The sequence below is a fragment of the Corythoichthys intestinalis genome, chromosome 8 (genome assembly GCF_030265065.1).
Source record: "Corythoichthys intestinalis isolate RoL2023-P3 chromosome 8, ASM3026506v1, whole genome shotgun sequence".
Lineage (NCBI taxonomy): Eukaryota > Metazoa > Chordata > Actinopteri > Syngnathiformes > Syngnathidae > Corythoichthys > Corythoichthys intestinalis.
The window spans coordinates 11,194,018-11,216,434 of record NC_080402.1 but is presented as its reverse complement, the minus strand read 5'-3'; the positions used below and the strand labels follow the sequence as shown (position 1 = coordinate 11,216,434).

Below are 22,417 nucleotides of genomic sequence, written 5' to 3'. Positions count from 1 at the left end.
TGACATGACATTCCCTTTAGCGCAGCTTCATCTAGGGCAGGAGTCGGCAACCCAAAATGTTGAAAAAGCCATATTGGACCAAAAAGAAAACCCATAAAACTAACTAAATAAATAAAAGTTTTAACACTAGAACTACCAAGGATGGATCACGGGTAATACATATCACTTTTGTAACCAGAGAAGGGTCATCTGACCCTAATCAGCATATCTTTTGTGAGCACTGAGGTCCTCATTAGTCAATCCAATTAACACTCGCAAAACCACAGAGTTGGATTGCTCCATTTAGCATCTTGAGTGTTTGCATGGCAGGTCTGCCTTGGCTTTGTTGGACAGTGGACCGCTCAGGCAGGCAGTCGGGCGGACAACCTTTTTACATAATTCAAAGGCTGCAGTTTGCCTACTACAGTATGTATTGTATGCTGAATCTTGTGTTTGCTGTGACAAAACAGCTGTTTGAGCTGCTGTGGAAAGTTATTTGGTCATTGTGTGCTTCAACATAATAAACTGTGAACCTTGACAACTGAATGTTGGACTTGTCTAGACAAAGTAGAGGTGCTTGATGGGATTCGTCCCAGATGTTCCAACACTTAATTTTCTAAACTGTAGACAGTCTGGTTTAGCTAAAGTTCTGGATGCTAGTCGTAGTTTCATGCCACATGGCCGTCTTATCATTTTTACACTAACCCAGGAGTTAACAAGTCTGGATTTGCGAATATTCAAGATGCTAATTGGAGCTATCCAGAATTAACCCCCCTCCCCCCTTCACACCTAGGCTCCTTGATTGCTTGTTTGAATGGCCTATTGTTGGACAATGCCAAGTAGTCAGATTGGTATCGGGGTCATTTGACATCTTTCTGGTATTTCTTTATAGCCAACACCCCCCCGAGACTTCCAGTGTTAATGCAACACTTTGTAACTTTTCAATTTTGATCGATTTTAGTGACGCTTGTGGACAAAAGCGGTAGTGTTTTGCCTTAAGGAAGACTAAGTTTCCGAACAGGTCCAGCACACACCCGCACAGTGTCGTAAAATCATCAATCAATCAAAAATCAAAACTCAATCTCCCGGTCGCCTGCAGATGGATTAAACAAAACTTCTGTTTCCAGCGGCTGTGTGAAGGATGATTAGTAATGTAACATCATAGACTTCATAATATATTGACAGGACACGGGGCCGAGTCATAGGGGGCCTATCTTCGTCAAAGCTGACTGAGTGGAAATACAGACTATTGCTTTTTACGTTGAAAACTCTTGTTAATATATGCTTAAATCCCTGTATTATTTATAGATATAAGCGTAAAACAGTCTCGATTCTTGGTTAAAAGTACAAACCCGGGCAGTTTACGTAAATATGTCGAATGTGATGCTAGTCTTTTAGCCAATGTGGCGCCACCTTATCACAACAAAGAGCTTTTTACGGTGAAAATTCTTGTGAATAAATGCTTAAATCCCTGTATTATTTATAGATATAAGCGTAAAACAGTCTCGATTCTTGGTTAAAAGCAAAAAATAACAGGCAGTTAGCACTTATTTTACGTAAATATGTCGAATGTGATGCTAGTCTTTAAGCCAATGTGGCGCCGCCTTATCATAACAAAGAGCTTTTTACGATGAAAGCTCTTGTGAATAAATGCTTAAATCCTTGAATTCTGTATAGATATGAATGTAAAGCAGTATCGATTCTTGGTTAAAAGCAAAAAACCGGGCAGTTAGCACTTATTTTGCGTAAATATGTCGAATGTGATGCTAGTCTTTTTGCCAATGTGGCTCCGCCTTATCATAACAAAGAGCTTTTTACGATGAAAACTCTTGTGAATAAATGCTTAAATCCCTGAATTCTTTGTAGATATGAACATAAAACAGTCCCGATTCAAGGTTAAAAGAAAAAAAACGGGCAGTTAGCTTTTATTTTACATAAATATGTCGAATGTAATGCTAGTCCTTTAGCCAATGTGGCGCCGCCTTATCACAACAAAGAGCTTTTTACGGTGAAAATTCTTGTGAATAAATGCTTAAATCCCTGTATTCTTTATAGATGTGAACGTAAAACAGTCTCGATTCTTGGTTAAAAGCAAAAAAAAAACGGGCAGTTAGCATTTATTTTACGTAAATATGTCGAATGTGATGCTAGTCTTTTAGCCAATGCGGTGCCGCCTTATCACAACAAAGAGGTTTTTACAATGAAAATTCTTGTGAATGAATGCTTGAATCCCTGATTTTTTATAGATAGAAACGTAAAACAGTCTAGTGGCAACAGTGAAGATGACATAATCCATGTAACATGGCTGAATCCAGCTGCTCCCTGTTAAGACCAACATAAGGTTTTAAGTTTTTGTTTGAGCTAATATTTTTGTATACATTCATAATTTAGTTTAGAGGTATATTTAGCCGTGTTTTGTGGGAATATGAGTTTAAATGATTTGTTACGAGCATTGTAAAAAAAAGTTTCGCAATTTTTGCTATGCAAGTTAGCCATTTGTTCTTTTTTTTGTACCTAGACCCTCATATATTATTACACCATATATTTACACCATTTGAGGCTAAGTTCAGGCATTTCGATTTATTTTTAAATGAAAGTGCAATTCTGCAAAGTTTGAAGAAACATTTTACATCTCCTAAAATATATTCGGCAAAGCATTCAATGTTCCTAATCCGATTACTCGATTATTCGAACTAACTAGATGATAGATTAATCGACTACTAAAATAATCGATTGCTGCAGCTCTAAACTATAGCATGCTAACAAGTTTACCAAACCATCAGTGTCACTCCAAATCACTAAATAATTTAGCAATTTCAGCAATAATAATTTCACACATATGTCGCTCCAGAGTATACAGCGCTGGCCAAAAGTATTGGCACCCCTGCAATTCCTTCAGATAATGCTCAATTTTTCCCAGAAAATGATTGCACTTACAAATGCTTTGGTAGTATTATCTTTATTTATTTTGCTTGCAATGAAAAAAAAAACGAGTAATCGTTTATTTTGACAGCTCTAAGCATCACGTTTTGCTTGGACTACTTTTAATGCAGGACAACGCGCTGATGTCACGTGTGTTGAGGATGAAGCAAAAAAAACAACAAAAAAACTTACTGCAGCCGACAGCCGCTACAAACAACGCGACGTTGCTAAATACTAGCCCGCACGATGCTACGTTGGTAGCAGGTAGCGTCTGATGAGTCTCATAGAGATCACATGTATGTTGAACTAGATGCGAAATGACAGACTCGGCCGCCTCTGGGGAGCGTTAGTAAACAGCTGCCATCTTAAAGCAGTAGAGCGCTAAGCGTTAATAAAGAGCGCTAAGCTCTAATAAATAAGATTAATGTTACTGTCACTAGCTCACGTAACGTTAGCTCTGCGAAGGGCTAGGTTTCTATTAATTATGACCACTGTCGATGCGTGGCTAACGTGTCTTACATACAGGCTTTAACATAACATAGCGTTGTGGAGTGATGAGGGTGTAAAATAAAAACTCAATAATGCTAACTATCAATTTTAACTCAGTAGTCATTGCTGGATAAAACACCAAGTAGCACTGGTCCCTAATGTGCTCCAATACAGCCTGTATCATACATTTATTTTGAACACTGCAAAAACTCAAAATCCTATCAGGACTTACAGTTTAGACCAGACATGTCCAAAGTCCGGCCCGGGGGCCAAATGCGGCCCGTGGTCAAATTTCATCCAGCCCCCAGCCTCTGTCATATAATCAATAACGTCTGGCCCACACACAGACTTAATAAATTGGTCATCAGTACTGCAACCAGCATATGAAGTAGCTTACACACGAAATGCTGCTCCTCATTTACCCACTAAAAGGCAGCAGCACTTTAACCCTTTGTTCCAAATGCCACATTTGATACACCTAAAACTTCATGATTTTGAGACTAATTTAGAATTTTGACATTTCTTTTTGAAAAAAAAACAACAAAACAAAACAAAAAAACAATGGATGCAAGTCAACACATGCATTTGCAGGTTCTATGAGAACAAAAAAAACATGATTTAGCATGAGTTATAGATATTAGAGCACTTATTACACATATTCATTTTGACTTTTCGTTTTACAAATTTGAAAAAATGGTTTCATTAGGACGTTATTTTTCAAATTTTGGGATTCTCTGATAATTGCTTCATGTTGCAGGTATTGAAGGGCTACACTGTAAAATATTATAAGTTGACTTTACTAAAAAAAAATATGCAAACTTGCTGCCTTAAAAATTTTAATTTATGTTGACTTAGATGAATTAGATTTGATTAACTTAATTATTGTGAGTTGGCAGTACTCAAATTAACTTAAAAAAAATGAATTATAGTCACTTGTTTATTGTGAGTTGGCAGTACTCAAATTAACTTAAAAAAAATGAATTATAGTCACTTGTTTATTGTGAGTTGGCAGTACTCAAATTAACTTAAAAAAATTGGATTATAGTCACTTGTTTATTTTGAGTTGGCAGTACTCAAACTAACTTAAATAACTGGATTCCAGTAACTTGTTTATTTTGAGTGTACAGTACTCAAATTAACTCAAATAATTGGATTGTAGTAACTTGTTTGATTTTGCAGTATTCAAGTGATAATTGTGTATTAATTATCTTTAGTTTTCCATTTCATCCATCATATTCAGGTCAACTTAATTTTCTTGACCTAAAAGAATTCCACAATAGAAATTACAACTGCACATACTAATTTCATTAAAAACACATTTTCTAACAGTAATGACCCCCAAAACACAATAAATGGAGAAGACTCAATGGATTAATTCAGTGGAATTAAAATTTACTTTAAAATGCTCAAAAGTGCATTTAATGGGAGACACTGGCTCCTGGCAGGCTGAACAGTGTTTGGTTAATGCTCAGTATCAATGAAGTGGATTATTATAAACCAACTTTTGCAAACATTTTGCACCTCATACAAAGTATAAGTACCGAAAATAACCTTTTGCTACAGAAATTACTGAATAATACCTGAACTGCATCAATGTCCACTCCTATCCTGTGATTACCAAAGACTAACAGGCGAGATCCTATTCTCATAATTTCAGGACATTAACTCGAGCATTGAAGACATGGCGTCAAACTAGTTTCCCATTACAACATGAGCTTGAGCTCTGGTAAAGCTAACAGTTCTGATTTCTCCAACAATATTAGTGATCAAAACTGGAACTACAATCAACATTGTGCCGTGGTTTAAACTGCGCAGCAGTGATAAAATAAACATAAAAATACAGAACTCTTTTTAAAACACACAACTCAGTTCAAATTCAAATTTCACTTTAACACCAGATACAGTAAACAAGATACCTTGTTTTTTTCACATCACTAAAAGAGTAAATGCAAAACGTGTACTGGAGTTATACACTTGAGAAACCTAAAATCTTACCAAGAATATGTGTCTTATTTTTATTCAAATTCTAATTTCATATTAAGCTTTTTCCTCTAACAAAAAGTCTAATTTCTAGTCAAAAATATGTCATTAGTATGTATATATGTATATTTTCAATTTAAAAAAAAAAGTCATGTCAATCAAAAAAATTTGTTTGAATGCAAAAATAAATTTGTAAGTCAAAAAAATTTATTTGAAAACTTTTTCTTTGATTAATTTTTTTTATTTTTTTATTTAAGTCGTTTTTTTGTTTTTTTTTATTGAAACAACTTTTTTGATTGATGTAATTCTGCGTTTGGACCACATTTTGGCTAGGACATTTGTGTCTTTATTATTCAATCAAAAAATAAGTTGCTTCAAACAAAAAATTTATATTTTCAAAAGAAAATCAATCAAAAAAAAAAAAAAAAAAAAAAAAAACGTAGAAAAAAAGGTTTGAATGTGAAAAAATATTTGAGACTCAGAAATTTAAACTTTTCATTGAAACTGTTTTCTTTGATCAAAGCAATCCTTTTTGTTTTCAAGCCATATTATGGGTAGGACATTTGTGTCCAAATCAATCAATCCCAGTAAAAGTTGCTTCAATCAAAAAAACTATTTTTAATAAAAGAAAAAAAAACTTTTGCAAAAATATTTTTTTGAAAATATTTTTTTTAATTGACTTGTCACTTTTTTTTTGAAAAGCAAAAAGTTTTAAACTTTTTTTTTTTTTTCTAAGGTGGAAAAAGTTTTGAAGGCACTTTTTTTTGGTTGAATCATTTAGACACGAAGATCCAAATTCAACGCTACTTCCGACATGTTTGAGTGGCAGGTGATTACGCCAATGGCATAAAAGCAGGAAGCAAGAATAATGGCCACCAGGGCTCCATCCAGCCATCGGACTCTGCTCGAGTCCAAGGCAAAAATAGGGCACCGGTGCGGGGGTGTGACATCGGCATCTCACCGGAGTGCCGGCGATGGTACGGTGCCCTGTCGCGGCGCACTGGCGGACCCCATTATCACCCCCCCGGCACGGAGGCCGGCTGTTGAGTGGACGGCCCGCGAGTGACACGACACTCATTCAAAGCTGAAGCGACCGGGCTCCCGGCGCGGACTCGCTTACTGGGCAGGCTAGTGTCGGGCCACTCCCATACCGGCGCGTCGCGACACTGCGGTTGGACCCCGATTGCCAACCGTCACGTCAGGGCAGCGGGTGAAGTTCCCCTCTTGAATCACATTAAGCAGCAGCGCACCATACCATCGCGGGCACTCCGGTGAGATGCCGATGTCACCCCCCCGTACCTGTGCCCTATTTCCGGCTTGGACTCGAGCAGAGTCCGATGGCTCGATGGAGCCTTGGTGGCCATTAGTCATTCTTTTATGCCATTGGTGTAGTCACCTGCCACTCAAACATGTCGGAAGTAGCGTTGAAGTCGTAACTTTGTGTCAAAATGATTCAATCGAAAAAAAGTGCCTTCAAAACTTTTTCCACTTCAAAAAAAGAGAAAAAAAACAAAAAAAAAGTTCAAAATTTTTTCCACTTTAAAAAAAAAAAGTAAAACTTTTTCCTTTAAAAAAAAAAGTGACACGTCAATAAAAAAATATATATTTAAAAATATATATATTTTCAAAAAATATATTTTTGCAAAAGGTTCTTTTTCTTTGATTAAAAATGAGTTCTTTTGATTAAAGTAACTTTTATTGGGATTGAATGATTTAGACACAAATGTCCTACCCATACTATGGCTCAAACACATTTCACATTTCTTTGCTTTTGTGTGCAGTGAAAGTAGAATAAACACTGCTCTGAAAGTTAGTCTTGATATGGGCAAGTAACCATTTGCCTCAGCTTAAGATGTCTTCGCAAATGGGTGAAGAAGTCTGCTTCTGAGCAAGGCTCCACAAAGTTGCACAACTGACGGTCAAATGCAGTTTCTCCACTTTTGCCTGCATCTTTTTGAGAGTGCCATGTCGACAGGTGTACTTTGAGTGCATTAAAAGATTTAAATGTGCAGAGGCAGTCCTTATGAAGACAAGGGAGTAGGGATGTCCGAGTGTGGTATCCATGTTTTAAGCGGTAATGCTTAAGCAAGTAGCCTCTTTTCAGCAGAAAATGTGCAGTACTTGCAAGTCCACTGCATTAGAGAATACTGCTCTGGTTGACCTGAAAAGACACGATAATTTCAGCATTGAGAACTTGTTAGAAAAAAAAAAGTTACATTTTTTCTTAACAGTCACAAATTAAAATGTCCAATTATTTTTAATCACAAATTAAAATCTGCAAAGAATTGTTTTAATATGCACAAACTAAAATGTGTAATAATGAGTTTTTAAATTAACGTAATTGATTATTTTTGAACATTCAAATTGAGATGTACAATTAATTTCTTAATCCGTCTGTAAAAACATTAATGCATGTTTGTTATCCCAACCCATGAAACAAATACAAATATTAAATGATTCATTGATCAGTGTATGAAACATACCTGTAATTGCTGAGACTGAGGTATGTGTGGACTTTTGACCATTTGCTTCAGCCTGATTGGGGGATGGTGAAAAAGAACACAAAATTAAGGCAACAATTTCAAAATATAGGCACATAAATGACCAACCTTCAACACACCAGGTTGTTATAGCATCGAGTGTGATCTCTGCACTCTATCTGTATTCCTGTATTGGATGTTCAGGGGGCCGGACCAAATGTGGAGGCGGGCCGTATACGGCCGTAGTTTGGGGACCCCTGCTCCAACGCAAGAACCGATTACGTTGGGGCACATAAAGTCTGACTGTGCATTTAGCTCTTACCTGAGCCGAAATATACAGGCTGAAGCTGACTTAATTCTAGCACTAACTCTGTAAATAAATCACTTTATCGACATTTCTAACATTTTTACGTGAGAAAGCAGCCGTTTAGCTCCACAACGTGCAAATTCGGCGCTACTCAAGCTAGCTGTAGTGACTAAGGCACTTCCTGTTAGTTTCACAAAATAAAACACCCGCTAACGATAGAATTAGTGTTTTTATTTTTAAAACAGGAAGCGAACCTCCCCTCGGTCTAGCTAACTTATAACCGCTCGGTAACACAGGAAGCGAACCCCCCGGTCTAGCTAACTTAAAACCGCTCTGTAACTGTTTTAAAAACCTCTCCCATCGCCTAAAAACGTTAACGAGCCCCGTCTGTCAACTTAATTGCCAAGAATTCAAAACGCCGGCATAAAATGGTAGTCTACCATAAAATGTAGTCTACATTTGTTTCTGAAAATGATGAGGTTACTGTCACGGTCATATAGCATGCTTGCTAGCGGTGATATTTGATGTAATTGACACTTCTCCTCCCTGGCAGCACACAGGCTACTTCGCTACAACAAGACAAATCGACGGTTTACAAAAGAGTAAAATATTTACTTACCAAATCAGTGTGCTGAGTACAAGTAAACCCACAATGGCGAAAATGACTGAGAAAGGTGTTGGAAAGAGCGCGAAAGTGGGCAGGGCAGATCTGCGCATGTCTGATAGAACGCCCAAAGGACACTGGGTACAATAAATTATTTTTTCTAATTTGACTTAACTCGGATATATCAAGTTAAGCAAGTTCTCCAACCCCAAATTACTACTTACTTATTTAAAAGTAGTGTTCACAACAGGTTGATGAAAATTGAGTTTAGTTCACTTATCACATTTAATTAATTTGAATGTTAGCATTTACAGTGTACGCAACATTACCCGTGTGACCCATTACGTCCATTTTTTAAAATGGCGACAATCAACAACAAAAAAGAAAGTTGACTGTGACAGACGACGCTTCAATTGGACTGGATTGGGAATTGGACTATTTCTTCACTAAAATACGCAACAACTGTGTCTACCTCATTTGCAAAGAGAAAGTCGCTGTTTTTAAAGATTTCAATATTAGCCGATATTACCAAACAAGACAGGCTGACATGTACGGCAAGATTACAGGGAAGATTCGCAGCGAGAAATTGAAGCAACTTGAAGCTAGTTTAATTTCACAGCAGCCGTATTTCGCAAGAGCCCGAGAGTTGAAAGAGAACGCCAAAAAGGCTAGGAGTAAGATTGTTAAAATTATTCAATTTAAAAAAATAATAAAGCAAATGTGACACACTGAATGGCTTGCGAAAAGTTGCTGAAATATATTGTTCTACGTAAAGGACGTCAGCCAAGGTCGGCCCCCTACATTTTTACCGCACCAAATCTGGCCCCCTTTGCAAAAAGTTTGGACACCCCTGGTTTAGACTAACTCAAAACTTAACTAGAACTTAAAAATGGCTTGACACGAATAGAAATTCAATTGAAACACGTGGGAAAAAAATCCTAACTTTTAAGTGATGTGTGTTATCAAGTGTAACGGCATTTTTAGGTATACTGTATATACAGTATATATATATTTTTTTTAATAAGATCGAAAGTTTTTTTTGAGTGAAAGCAGTGAATTAGTCTTTTTTTTTTATTCTAGTTGTATCTGAGATGCAATTGTTGGCTGTTTTCAACAATATACATCGAAAATAAAGACATTGATTGACTGAAAATGGTTCAAGAATAGATGAAATGTCTTTTTTTTGTCATGTATATTTATAATTGCTCTTTACCTAAAAATATATTTGTTTTATCCGATTACTCGATTAATCGATAGAACTTTCAGTCGATTACTCAATTACTAAAATATTCGATAGCTGCAGCCCTAGTCTCAAGTCCTCAGACATTTCTTTGGTCTTCTTTCTTTTCTCCATGCTCAATGTGGTACACACAAGGACACAGGACAGAGGTTGAGTCAACTTTAATCCATTTTAACTGGTTGCAAGTTGGATTTAAGTAGTTATTGCCACCACCTGTAATGTGCAAATGATAAGTAACAGGTGCTGTTAGTTACACAAATTAGAGAAGCATCACGTGATTTTTCAAAGGGCGCCAATACTTTTGTCCGGCCCATTTATGGAGTTTTGTGTAAAATGATTATGATTTAATTTTTTGTCCCATTGTCTTTTGTGTTTTTTCATTGCAAGCAAAATAAATTAAGATATTACTACCAAAGCAGAATTGCAGGGGTACCAATACTTTTTGTCAGCACTGTAAGTCGCACCATGATTATTTTTGCTCCTAACCTCACCCGCCAAAATGGTCAACCCAAATACTTGCTCTCTGTTTGCGGAAGAACTTACTTGTGTTGGAAGAAGAAGAGCTGCAACAACCAAACAGTGACCAGAACAATCCCATTGACCTCCGTGACTGTAAAGGCCCACTTGACCCTGTCGATGTACTCAAAGAAGGTGTCGGGAAGCGGTGGGATTTCCTCTTTGGGTGGAACCTTCTCGTGGACCGCTGTGATGACCACGGTGGTCAGCACCATGCTGAAGGTGATGTAGAAGAAGAGAAGCAAGGTCTTCCACCACTCGGCCGGCAGGCGGTTCACCTCAGCCTCCTTCATGGAGATCTTCACGTAGTCGTTGTTCCTGCTCTTGCGGAAGCCCCGTTTGACGTCGCCCGAGCCTGGCGCGTGCACAGGGCAGGGTTTTTTTTCGCCACTGTGCCTGATGCCGCCATCCTTTTTAGCATTGATGCTATCCACCTGCGACGACGCCATCAGGTCCTGCTCTGGCCATTCAAAAATGGCTCCTTTGTGAATGAAAGTGTTGAAACTGCAAGAGGAATTTTCAGGTAATTAGAATAAAAACATGTCAGTAAATATTTTTACCCTCAAACTCTCCAAAAATGCTTCAATACTAAAATGACCAAAAATCTATTCGTTTAGCCGGCCAACATGTAGAATATGACTTTGATAATTTGATACAAAAATCCATAAACATGTTAAATCTACTGAAATATTCACTAGAAGTGACCTAAGTACTAATAAATATACTTGAATATTACCTATCATTTATCTAAAAAATGCAAAATAAAACAAACTCAAATAGTCCCTCAGTTATTCTCAAGTGTATATAAATTAGGGCTGTCGAAATTATCGCGTTAACGAGCGGTAATTAATTTTTTAAATTAATCACGTTAAAATATTTGACGCAATTAACGCACATGCCCCCCCTCAGACAGATTTAAATGACAGTACAGTGAAATACCCACTTGTTAATTGTGTTTTGCCGCCCTCTGGTGGCGCTTGGGTGCGACTGATTTTATAGGCTTCAGCACCCGTGAGCATTGTGTAAGTAATTATTGAGATCAACAATGGCGGGCTACTAGTTTGTTTTTTGATTGAAAATTTTACAAATTTTATCAAAACGAAAACATTAAGAGGGGTTTTAATATAAAATTTCTATAACTTGTACTAACATTTATCTTTTAAGAACTACAAGTCTTTCTAACCATGAATCGCTTTAACAGAATGTTAATAATGTTAATGCCATCTTGTTGATTTATTGTTATAATAAACAAATACAGTCCTTATGTACCGTATTTTGAATGTACATATCCATCTTGTGTCTTATCTTTCCATTCCAACAATAATTTACAGAAAAATATGGCATATTTTAGAGATGGTTTGAATTGCGATTAATTGCGATTAATTACGATTAATTAATTTTTAGGCTGTAATTAACTCGATTAAAAAATGTAACCGTTTGACAGCCCTAATTATATTTAGGGCTTATTTATTAATCACAATTAATTAAAATAAAAAAAATAAATAAATAATTTTAATCGAGTTAATTACAGCTTAAAAATTAATTAATCGTACATTTGTCAAATTTTAATCGTTTGACAGCCCTAATTATATTATATTTAGGGCTGTCAAATGATTAAAATTCTTAATCGAGTTAATCACAGCTTAAAAATTAATTAATCATAATTAATAGCAATTCAAACCATCTATGAAATATGCCTTTTTTTATGTAAATTATTGTTGGAAGGGAACGATAAGACGGATATATACATTCAACATACTGTACATAAGTACTGTCTATTTGTTTATTATAACAATAAATCAACAAGATGGCATTACCATTATTAACATTCTGTTAAAGCGATCCATGGATAGAAGGACTTGCAGTTCTTAAAAGATAAATGTTAGTACAAGTTATAATAATTTTGTATTAAAACCCCTCTTAATGTTTTCGTTTTAAAATAATTTGTAAAATTTTTAAACAAAAAATAAAATAATAGCTCGCCATTGTTGATGTCAATAATTACACAATGCTCATGGTGCTGAAACCCATAAAATCAATCGCACCCAAGCGCCAGCAGAGGGTGACAAAACACCAAAAAACATAAGTAACAAATGGACATGACACCGTGCTGTCATTTTAATCTGTTTGAGCGGGGCATGTGGGTTACATGCGTCAAATATTTTAACGTGATTAATTAAAAAAATTAATTACCACCCGTTAACGCGATAATTTTGACAGCCCTAAGTATAATATAATATAATATAATATAATTAGGGCACAGACAATGGGTTGTTTACCTGTGGACAAACATAGCACCCGAGCCAAAGATTTGATGGAAACAGACAGTATCAAGTTGCTCCGGATCAATATTTGGGTTGGAGGAAAATGACGTTGAGTCTGAGAAACACATTTGTGATGGATGGCTGCGTATGACAATTAACAAGTGAGCGTTTCACTGTACCGTCATTTAAATGTGTCTGAGCGGGTTAAATTAATCGTTAAAACGTTAAAATATTTGACGCAATTAACGCAGATGCCCCGCTCAGACACATTTAAATGACGGTACAGTGAAATGCTCACTTGTTATTTGTGTTTTATGGAGTTTTGCCGCCCTCTGCTGGCGCTTGGGTGCGACTGATTTTATAGGCTTCAGCAGCAATGAGCATTGTGTAAGTAATTATTGACATCAACAATGGCGGGCTACATTTTACACATTTTATTAAAATGAAAACATTAAGAGGGGTTTTAATATAAAATTTCTATAACTTGTACTAACATTTTTCTTTTAAGAACTACAAGTCTTTCTATCCATGGATCGCTTTAACAGAATGTTAATAATGTTAATGCCATCTTGTTGATTTATTGTTATAATAAACAAATACAGTCCTTATGTACCGTATTTTGAATGTATATATCCATCTTGTGTCTTATCTTTCCATTCCAACAATAATTTACAGAAAAATATGGCATATTTTATAGATGGTTTGAATTGTGATTAATTGCAATTAATTACGATTAATGAATTTTTAGGCTGTAATTAACTCGATTAAAAAATTTAATCGTTTGACAGCCCTAATTATATTATATTATATTATATTATATTATATTATATTATATTATATTATATTATATTATATTATATTATTATTATTATTATTTTTTTTTTTTACTTTTGTTACGTGAAGAATCCAGAAAGGGTTATTTGACTGTGGCTTTGTGAAAAACAATACATTTTTGCATTTAGGCACTCTTGCAATCGTCACACTTTTTCTGTTACAAACTGACCCGACCCCTAATCAGAGAAGGGAAAAGTTAAGTGGCCCTCACAGGAAAAACTTTGGGGACCCCTGCACTAAAGGTTATCTGAATAAAAAAATTCTCAAACTGCCAAAGCAACTGCAATTGAATTACATATTTTCTCCCAGTAATATAACTGATTACAGCTATATACAGTTTAAAATTAGATTACATAATCCTATAACCCGTTAATTTAATGCTCCCGAGTCTCAACCCTGCTGGCCACTGGAATCATGCATCTCCATGCAGATTTTTTTGGTCCATGTTGAATGTATATGGTTGCCACATGTTGCCCAACACATTACAGTGAGTGAGAGTAAATGGGGTAAAATGGCACCCAGAGGACTAAGTGGCTGATGTGCAATAATTGCAATGTTGTTTTTTTTTTCAGTATGCTCCACTTAACAGCTGGAGGAAGCTCTTCATCAACCCTATGACAATTTCCACTTTCAACATTTTCATTATTTCACTTTTAAAAGGTTTTAAAAGGTGCCCTTAACTGCTAATGGCTTCAGAGATACAGATTCTAACCGAGAGCAATTTGAGATGCACAGACAATGGGTTGTTTACCTGTGGACAAACATGGCACCCGAGCCAAAGATTTGATAGAAACAGACGGTATCAAGTTGCTCCGGATCAATATTTGGGTTGGAGGAAAATGATGTTGTGTCTGAGAAACACATTTGTGATGGATGGCTGCGTATGACGATGTTTGACGGATGGTGTGGAGTCACAAGGCCGATTTATGAGACCGCACACAAACTGCAGCGGATGCTGTGCCTGGGACAGCTCTGACTCAAGATGCATAACGCTCATAATTCACATAAAATAATTTTGTTGATTTGTTGAAAAGTACTGATATATCCACTCAGCAGTGTTGGTTCATCTCTAATTTGATTAGCCTGGTAAAACAATGGTCCCATGATTATAAGAAAAAAATTCATCATATCATGAAGCCTCGGTGGCCAGGTCGCGCTTTTCTTTATTTCTTTATTTAAGGATCCCCATTAGTCTCTACCAAAGTACAGACTATTCTTCCTGGGGGTCCATTCACAGTAATTTTACAATATATACAAAACAATTAATAGCATAAAGCAGGTTTACATTTCTACAGTGTGGGAAAAAAAATAAAAATAAAAACAACTACATATATTTACAATGGCTAAATAAGCCCACTCGTTACAAATGATAGATTTTTTTAAGACTTGTTTTAAAAGAAATGTGATTGCTTGTTGTAAGCATTTCAGGAGGCAGTAAATTCCAGCATGAAGCAGCTTGATAAATAAATGTTCTTTTAAGTGCATTTGTTTTTGGCAGTGGCAAAATAAACGTGGCACTCGAAGCACGTCCCGTGTTAAACCCATGTCTGTTACAGGTGGTCTGAAGTTTAGAGAACAGGCTAAAAGGTTTGTGTGAGATCCAGATTTTGTGGAAGGAAAGCACAGTACTATATGTCAATCTGTCCTTGACTTTCATCCATGACAGTCTTTCATGCATTGCATTAATATTTGTACGAAAAGGACAGTTTAGAGCTAATCTAGCAGCCCGATTCTGAGCTATCTGGATTTTGTCAAGGTCTTTCTTGGCAGCACTGGACCACACAATGGGACAGTAGTCTAGGTGACATAAAACTAAAGATTGTAGTACAAGTTTTCTTGTTTCTATTGGCATAAAGTGGACATTACGCCTTTTGAAAGAAATATTCCTACCCATTTTGGTCAAAATATTATTTATATGAGTCGTCCATGACATAGTTTGATCTAAAATGACCCCCAAGAGTTTAATCTCTGACACTTGTTCTAATGATTGGTTAAGCAGAGAAAGAGTTAGCTCTGGGGCTTCTCTCATTGCATATTTAGATCCCAGCACCATACACTTTGTTTTTAGCACATTTAGTTACAACTAGGGCTGTCAAAATTATCGCGTTAACGCGCGGTAATTAATTTTTTAAATTAATCCTGTTAAAATATTTGACGCAATTAACGCACATGTCCCACTCAGACAGTATTCTGCCTTTTGGTAAGTTTTACAGCTAGGCTTTTTGTGCTGCAGCACAACAGCGAACTCTTGTGGTCGCTTTGCGACATGGTTTATTTTTTTTCATGCCAGTTCATATGGCCGCACGACGTCTGGGGCTGAAGCCTACGTTGTAATGTTGTGCTTATATGATCCTTGGACAACATTTGTCCTTAAGTATGGTTGTTGTGAAGAATGTACATATTATGTTAGTAAGCGAAATGTTCTATTTTTTGTGTGAGACGCTTTTTGTTTATGTTTAGTGAACCTGTATAGCGTGCTAAGCTAACGTTGTTGCTAATGCAATGCTTGTGTACTTTTTTTTTGTAGTTTTATGACGGTCTAAAGAGGACAATGGTTTGAGGCTATTTTATTAATAAATCCGATGAAAAAGGAAGAAGTCTGATTATTAAGGCGTCGTTCATTAGCTGTCTAGCTTTGGAAAAAGTAGACGCTTCGGAGTGAGGACAGCATAGACAGATTTAAATGACAGTAGAGTGAAATGCCCACTACAGTCCTTATGTACCGTATGTTGAATGTACAGTGGGGAGAACAAGTATTTGATACACTGCCAATGGATTTTCCCATTGGCAGGGTATCAAATACTTGTTCTCCCCACTGTATATATCCATCTTGTGTCTTATCTTTCCATTCCAACAATTTATTTTACAGAATATATATAATTTACAGAAAAATATGGCATATTTTATAGATGGTTTGAATTGCGATTAATTACGATTAATTAATTTTTAAGCTGTAATTAACTCGATTAAAAATTTTAATCGTTTGACAGCCCTAGTTACAACCTGTTCTCCACAACCCACTCATAAACAGACATAAGCTCCTGTCCTTTTATCAATTAGATGTTACAATAAACCTTTTAAAGAACAGCTTTAACCTTGAGAGTGCTTGCCTGCCCTGTCTCACCTCAGGATGTAGTATGAATGTAGTATTACAGTGGGGCAAATAAGTATGTAGTCAACCTCTAATTGTGCAAGTTCTCCAACTTGAAAATATTAGAGAGGCTGTGGAAAAAAAACCAGAAAATCACATTGTTTGATTTTTAAAGAATTTATTTGCAAATCATGGTGGAAAATGAGTATTTGGTCAATACCAAAAGGTCACCTCAATACTTTGTTATGTACCCTTTGTTGGCAATAACGGAGGCCAAACATTTTCTGTAACTCTTCACAAGCTTTTCACACGCTGTTGCTGGTATTTTGGCCTATTCCTCCATGCAGATCTCCTCTAGAGCACTGATGTTTTGGGGCTGTCGTTGTTGGCCAACATGGACTTTCAACTCCCTGTGCAGATTTTCTATGGGGTTGAAACCTGGAGACTGGGTAGGCCACTCCAGGACTTTGAAATGCTTTTTACGAAGCCACTCCTTTGTTGCCCTTGCTGTGTGTTTGGGATCATTGTCATTCTGAAAGACCCAGCCACGTCTCATCTTCAATGCCCTTGCTGATGGAAGGGGATTTTCACTCAAAATCTCTCGATACATGGCCCCATTCATTCTTTCCTTTACACCAGGGGTGTCCAAACTTATTGCAAAGGGGGCCAGATTTGGCGTGGTAAAAATGTTGGGGGCTGACCTTGGCTCACGTCCTTTTTACGTAGAACAATATATTTAAGCAAAATTTAGCAAGCCATTCAGTGTGTCACATTTGCTTTATTATTTTTTTAATGAATAATTTCAACAATCTCGCAACTAGCCTTTGTGGTGTTCTCTTTCGACTCTCGGGCTCTTGCAAAATACTACTGCTGTGAAATTAAACTAGCTTCAAGTTGCTTCAATTTCTCGTTGCGTATCTTCCCTGTAATCTTGTCATACATGTCAGCGTGTCCTGTTTGGTAATATCGCCTCACATTGAAATCTTTAAAAGCAGCGACTGTCTCTTTGCAAATGAGGCAAGACACAGTTGTTGCGTATTTTAGTGAAGAAATAGTCCAATTTCCACCTATCCTTGAAGCGTCGGCCGTCAGTCAACTTTCTTTTTTTTTGTTGATTGTCGCCATTTTAGAAAATGGAAGTAATGGGTCACACGGCGTAATGTTGCTTAGCCCTTAAATACCTGCAACATGAAGCAATTATCAGAGAATCCCAAAATTTGAAAGATAAGGTCCTAATGAAACCTATTTTTCAAATTTGTAAAAAGAAAAGTCAAAATGAATATGTGTAATAAGCGCTCTAATATCTATAACCCATGCTAAATCATCTTTTTTTCTCATGGAAACTGCAGATGCATGTGTTGACTTGCATCCATTTTTTTTTTCGAAAAGAAATTCTAAATTAGTCTCAAAATCATGAAATTTTAGGTGTATCAAATGTGATACATTTGGCAATAAAGGGTTAAAGTGCTGCTGCCTTTTAGTGGGTAAATGAGGAGCAGCATTTCGTGTGTAAGCTACTTCATATGCTGTTTGCAGTACTGCTGACCAATTTATTAAGTCTGTGTGCGGGCCAGACGTTATTGATTTTATGACAGAGGCCGGGGGCCGGATGAAATTTGACCACGTGCCGCATTTGGCCCCCGGGCCGGACTTTTGGACATGTCTCCTTTGCAGAAAAACAGCCCCAAAGCATGATGTTTCCACCCCCATGCTTCACAGTGGGTATAGTGCAATTCTGTATTCTTTTTCCTCCAAACAAGAAAACCTGTGTTTCTACCAAAAAGTTCTATTTTGGTTTCATCTGACCATAACACATTCTTCCAGTCCTCTTCTGGATCATCCAAATGCTCTCTAGCGAACCGCAGACGGGCCTGGACTTGTACTTTCTTCAGCAGGGGGACACGTCTGGCAGTGCAGGATTTGAGTCCCTGGCGGCGCATTGTGTTACTGATAGTAACCTTTTTTTTACTGTGGTCCCAGCTATCTGTAGGTCACTCACTAGGTCCCCCCGTGTGGTTCTGGGATTTTTGCTCACCGTTCCGGTTATCATTTTGACGCCACGGGGTGAGGAGGGAGTTGAAAGTCCGTGTTGACAATGAAAGCCCCAAAACATCACTGCTCTAGAGGAGATCTGCATGGAGGAATGGGCCAAAATACCAGAAACAGTGTGTGAAAAGCTTATGAAGAGTTACAGAAAATGTTTGGCCTCTGTTATTGCCAACAAAGGGTACATAACAAAGAATTGAGATGAACTTTTGGTATAGATTAAATACTTATTTTCCACCATGATTTGCAAATACATTCTTTAAAAATCAAACAATGTGATTTTCTGATTTTTTTCCCCACATTCTGTCTCTCATGGTTGAGGTTTACACATGTTGACAATTACAGGCCTCTCTAATATTTTCAAGTGGGAGAACTTGCACAATTAGTGGTTGACTAAATACTTATTTGGCCCACTGTATGTAGTAGTATGTGCTGTGAATTATGAATTTTTAGATAACACTTCGGTTTGTCCAAAAAGCATGTGTATTTCATATTAATGCAGTGTTTTATGCTCCTGAATGAAATGGACCGCTTAGATGTGTGTGGAAGCGATCGTTTTGTATATTCAATTTTTGTATCCCGCGCCATGAAAATGAGTGACTTCCGGCTTCAGTCTCGGGTTTAGGATGAATGCAAATGTGATGTCACCCGGGTCTCGGGTTTAGGATGAATGCAAATGTGACGTCACCCGGGTCAGCGTCTCACAACACAGCATTGATTTATAGCATGCAGATGGACTGCGGATTCAGCTGATTTTGCGGATTATTTCGTTAATTTTTCGCATCACGCCAGCCAATCGGCTGCAGAAAATTGTTGCTGCACCAGGGAGCGTCGTGTGAGCCTTTTTGGGGTTCAAAAGGTTCCTGTTCACCACAGATATTGGCCAAAAAAAAAACTACTACTGTGGGACCATTGGACTAACTAGGAAGTGAGTAAACGTCGTATTTTATTTTGTGTCACATACTGGGATCATGGCATCTGTTTTAATACGGAGGGGGCTTGCATTTTGTGGCTGATTGCCCACCATGAATGCACTTGGCCGCACACCCCCTCGGTCACCAGGATAGCGCCATACTCGGCTTATTGCCCTCTTCGTGTGCCCGGTGTTCTGTCAAATGTTTAACCCCATTGGAAATTGCAACTTTGTTTTAAAAAAGGCCGCGAATACAGCGATTACAAAGAAAACAATACAAACCTACTTTAAATAAAGGACTATTTACTTGTGTTTGATCTTGGACAGACATGCAGAAAAATTCTCCTCAGACACATCCTGCCATGTTAGCTGCACAACAACTGCACGCCGCTCTCTGTTTACATCGTTGCCGTGTAGTAAAGCATTATTTTACGTCATATTCATGTTGACCATGTGACAGCTAAGCGTTCCTCCAACGTTGGCCGGTTTGTCCGGCGATACTCTCCAGCTGCTTGCCCGACGAGCTCTCCTGTCCGTAGCAGGGGAACGAGCTGTAACTTGCTCGCCGCCGAGGGGGTGGCCGATCGGCAAAGACAATCGACAACCCCGCCACCTTGTGACATGATCCGGGCTAGTTTTGTGTGATTTTTTTGCGTCGAAAAGCGAACATAAGACTTTGAGACGTCACTGGGTTCGGGTTAGCATGTCCGCAAGCTGTCACGCCTCTTGGTTTGTTTGTTTGTCTTATATGAAGCTGAACAGAGGACCATTTCATTTGGTGGGACACTCCCAACTTGGATGGCATCGTACAGTAGCAAGTAAGTTTGAACTTCCTGTTTCTTTTAAAATTGACAAAGAGAAAACATTAACAAGCCAGGTATGCTGCGTGTTAAACTGAGAAGCCCCTGTAGTAAAAATATTTGTATATTTTATTCCTGACTTTTAACAGCCATGGCTAGCTAACAAAGTTTTTCAGAGAATAGCAACATGAGTTGCTGGTAATAATGTGGCCTAATTTGAACAACTAACTTTATTTTCTATTTAACCTTTCAGTTACGGCGTATAGTGTTGTCAAATGTTTTGCCCTTCTGTATAATTGAATGGCACGTCCTCCCCCAGTCCCCGACTGGAAGTACCCCGTCCGCCATTTGTTGAAGGGTGTCACCCGCAGGACACAGGCAGCAGCAGCTAACGTTACTGTTTACATTAAATGAAGCTGGGCTGCTACTGAGGCGTGTAAATGGCTGTAATGACGACAACCACTAGAGGCCATCACAACTCGGATTAGTCAATATGTATTAAGGAACAACTCATCAGCAAGCTATTCAATAGGTTGATAATGATCCTGATTATTTGATTCAGGTGTGTTGGAGGAGGGAGACGTGGAAAGCAGACTGCTCTTGAGGACCGGAGTTGGTGACCCCTGTCATGTTCTTCATTTATTAGTTCATACTGTACTGTTCTTGAACTCATACTATGAGGAAAAAATGTTTGCATGCAATTTATATCGGGCAGACAATTTTTGATAAATGTTTAATGAGCACATTGTCAATAAGAAACAGTTGCCAATCATATGTTTCTCTTGTGTGCAATAACTTTAGGCATTAGGGTAAAACAAACCTTATCTACAATCGTAATAATTAGATTGACATTTGAATTAATATTTATTTTTTTTAAAATCAGTAAACATATACAATACAAATACGCTACAATCATGAGTAAGTAATACTCAATTATAACAGGTATTAAGTAGGGCGTCAAACGATTAAAATTTTTAATCGAGTTAATTACAGCTTAAAAATTAATTAATCGTAATTAATCGCAATTCAAACCATCTATAAAATATGCCATATTTTTCTGTAAATTATTGTTGGAATGGAAAGATAAGACACAAGATGGATATATACGTTCAACATACGGTACATAAGGACTGTATTTGTTGATTATAACAATAAATCAAAAAGATGGCATAAACATTATTAACATTCTGTTAAAGCGATCGATCCATGGATAGAAAGACTTGTAGTTCTTAAAAGAAAAATGTTAGTACAAGTTATAGAAATTTTATATTAAAACAGCTCTTCATGTTTTTGTTTTAATAAAATTTGTAAAATTTTTAATCAAAAAATAAACTAGTAGTCCGTCATTGTTGATGTCAATAATTACTTACACAATGCTCAAAATCAGTCGCACCCAAGCATCAGCAGAGGGCGGCAAAACTCCATAAAACACAACAAGTGAGCGTTTCACTGTACTGTCATTTAAATCTGTCTGAGCGGGGCATCTGCGTTAATTGCGTCAAATATTTTAACGTGATTAATTTAAAAAATTTATTAACACCCATTAACGCGATAATTTTGAAAGCCCTAATTAAAATCCCTCTTAATGTTTTCGTTTGAATAAAATTTGTAAAATTTTCATTCGAAAAATAAACTAGTAGCCTGCCATTGTTGATGCCAATAATTACTTACACAATGCTCATGGGTACTGAAGCCTATAAAATCAGTCGCACCCAAGCACCAGCAGAGGGCGACAAAACATGTTTCACTGTGCTGTCATTTTAATGTTTGAGCGGGGCATGTGCGTTAAATGCGTCAAATATTTTAACATGATTCATTAAAAAAATTAATTACCACCCGTTAACGCGATAATTTTGACAGCCCTAATATATATATATATATATATATACAGTACTGTATATTTTTATTATATTATGTGTATACATGATATACTGTATGTATATATTTTCCCC

The 22,417-nt window shown here is 37.0% G+C and overlaps 1 protein-coding gene across 1 annotated transcript in view; it reads right to left on the bottom strand.

Annotated features, from left to right (window-relative positions):
- sgms2a (sphingomyelin synthase 2a) overlaps positions 1-22,417 on the bottom strand; it is a 55,586-nt gene that overhangs the window by 24,943 nt on the left and 8,226 nt on the right. The window contains exon 2 of the mRNA XM_057844031.1: positions 10,545-11,021. Within this exon, the coding sequence (XP_057700014.1) occupies positions 10,545-10,966 (422 nt within the window). The 5' untranslated portion in view covers positions 10,967-11,021. The remainder of the gene's footprint in view (positions 1-10,544; positions 11,022-22,417) is intronic.